The sequence below is a fragment of the Aureococcus anophagefferens genome, assembly GCF_000186865.1.
Source record: "Aureococcus anophagefferens unplaced genomic scaffold AURANscaffold_545, whole genome shotgun sequence".
NCBI lineage: Eukaryota > Pelagophyceae > Pelagomonadales > Pelagomonadaceae > Aureococcus > Aureococcus anophagefferens.
The window spans coordinates 5596-6818 of NW_008705977.1; the positions used below are offsets into that span (position 1 = coordinate 5596).

Consider the following 1223-nt stretch of genomic DNA (forward strand, 5'->3'; position numbering starts at 1 on the left):
TACCTCGAGTCGTGCGCGGACGCCGTCGGCGTGCTCCTCATCCCGGAGAAGAAGAAGCGCAAGGCCGCCGACGCGCCCGCCGCGGGGGCCGACGCCGTCGGCGCGCTCCGCCTCCGGTCCGCCGACACCGCGGGCGTCGCGCGCGACGGCGCGGGCCTCGTCGTCGACCTCGCGGGGGACATCTAACACGAGTCGTATTTCGCGCATGGACTATGTACGTGTATCGAGCGCCTCGGCCGTGCCGTAAACCGTACGCGAGGCGACTTTGTCCATCTAACACGAGTCTCGCCGGGACACGCGCCACGCCGCGACCAATTGATCCTGCGCGTCCCGAGGCCTCGGCCGTACGCGAGGCGACGTCGTCCTCACGTTAATCCTCACGCGGCACCGCGGCGGTACTGTTGGCTTCAAATAATCGCAGCTTTCGAGGGATATATGCAATGAAGATATGCTTAATTTGGAGTTGTCACCCACTTCACCTCTCTTCCGCGGGGCAGCATGGGGCCCGCCGACGCGCCGATCCTGCCGTCGAAGGATGCGGCGGAGCCGAAGCGCGGCCGCGCGTTCAGCGTCTTCGCGCTGATGCTCGGCGCCACGGCCGTCGCCGCCGTCGTCCGGTCGACGACGGTGCTGAGCGCCGTGTCCACGGGCGCGGAGCTCGCCGTGAACGGGCGGGGGCTGTACCACTGCAAGAACGGCTACCCCGACGTGCCCAAGGCCTACGACCGCGACTGGGGCGACCTGACGGGCGACTGGTACGTGGTCATGCAGAACCCCGCGGACCAGGCGCGCGAGTTCGAGTGCGACCGCATGGTCTTCGACATGCGCAAGGACGACGCGCGGCTCCGCCAGTCCATGCTCTACGAGCGCGAGGGCACGGATTACTACTGGAACGTCACGCAGGCGGAGTACAAGGACCGCACGGGCGTGTGGAAGGACACGGAGAACCAGTTCTGGAGCTCCGTCTACGCCGTGGGCACGGAGGACGACGGCTCGCGCTGGGTCGGCTGGTACTTCTGCGGGCCGGCGGTCGCGGCGACGAAGAAGGGCATCTCCTATATCCTCAAGGACTCGACGGACGGCCTCACGAAGAGCTTCTACAAGAAGGCGCGCAAGGCCGCGAACGCCGCGGGCGTCAACGACTACGGCAAGATGGTCGAGGTCGACATCGAGGACTCCTGCGACTACACGTTCCCGACGGCGGGCGTCTAACTTTAACTTGG

The 1223-nt window shown here is 66.8% G+C and overlaps 2 protein-coding genes across 2 annotated transcripts in view; one reads left to right on the forward strand and one right to left on the reverse strand.

Annotated features, from left to right (window-relative positions):
- Positions 1-41, reverse strand: part of AURANDRAFT_68894 (hypothetical protein) — a gene marked incomplete at both ends in the record, with an annotated part of 5462 nt that extends 5421 nt beyond the window's left edge. Inside the window, one exon of the mRNA XM_009044629.1 lies at positions 4-41. Within this exon, the coding sequence (XP_009042877.1) occupies positions 4-41 (38 nt within the window). The remainder of the gene's footprint in view (positions 1-3) is intronic.
- Positions 42-498: 457 nt separating this feature from the next.
- On the forward strand, positions 499-1212 carry AURANDRAFT_68895 (hypothetical protein; the record flags this gene model as incomplete). The annotated part of the gene is made up of 1 exon (XM_009044628.1): positions 499-1212. The coding sequence occupies one exon, from the start codon at positions 499-501 to the stop codon at positions 1210-1212; it is 714 nt and encodes a 237-aa protein (XP_009042876.1).
- Between the last annotated feature and the right edge of the window lie 11 nt (positions 1213-1223).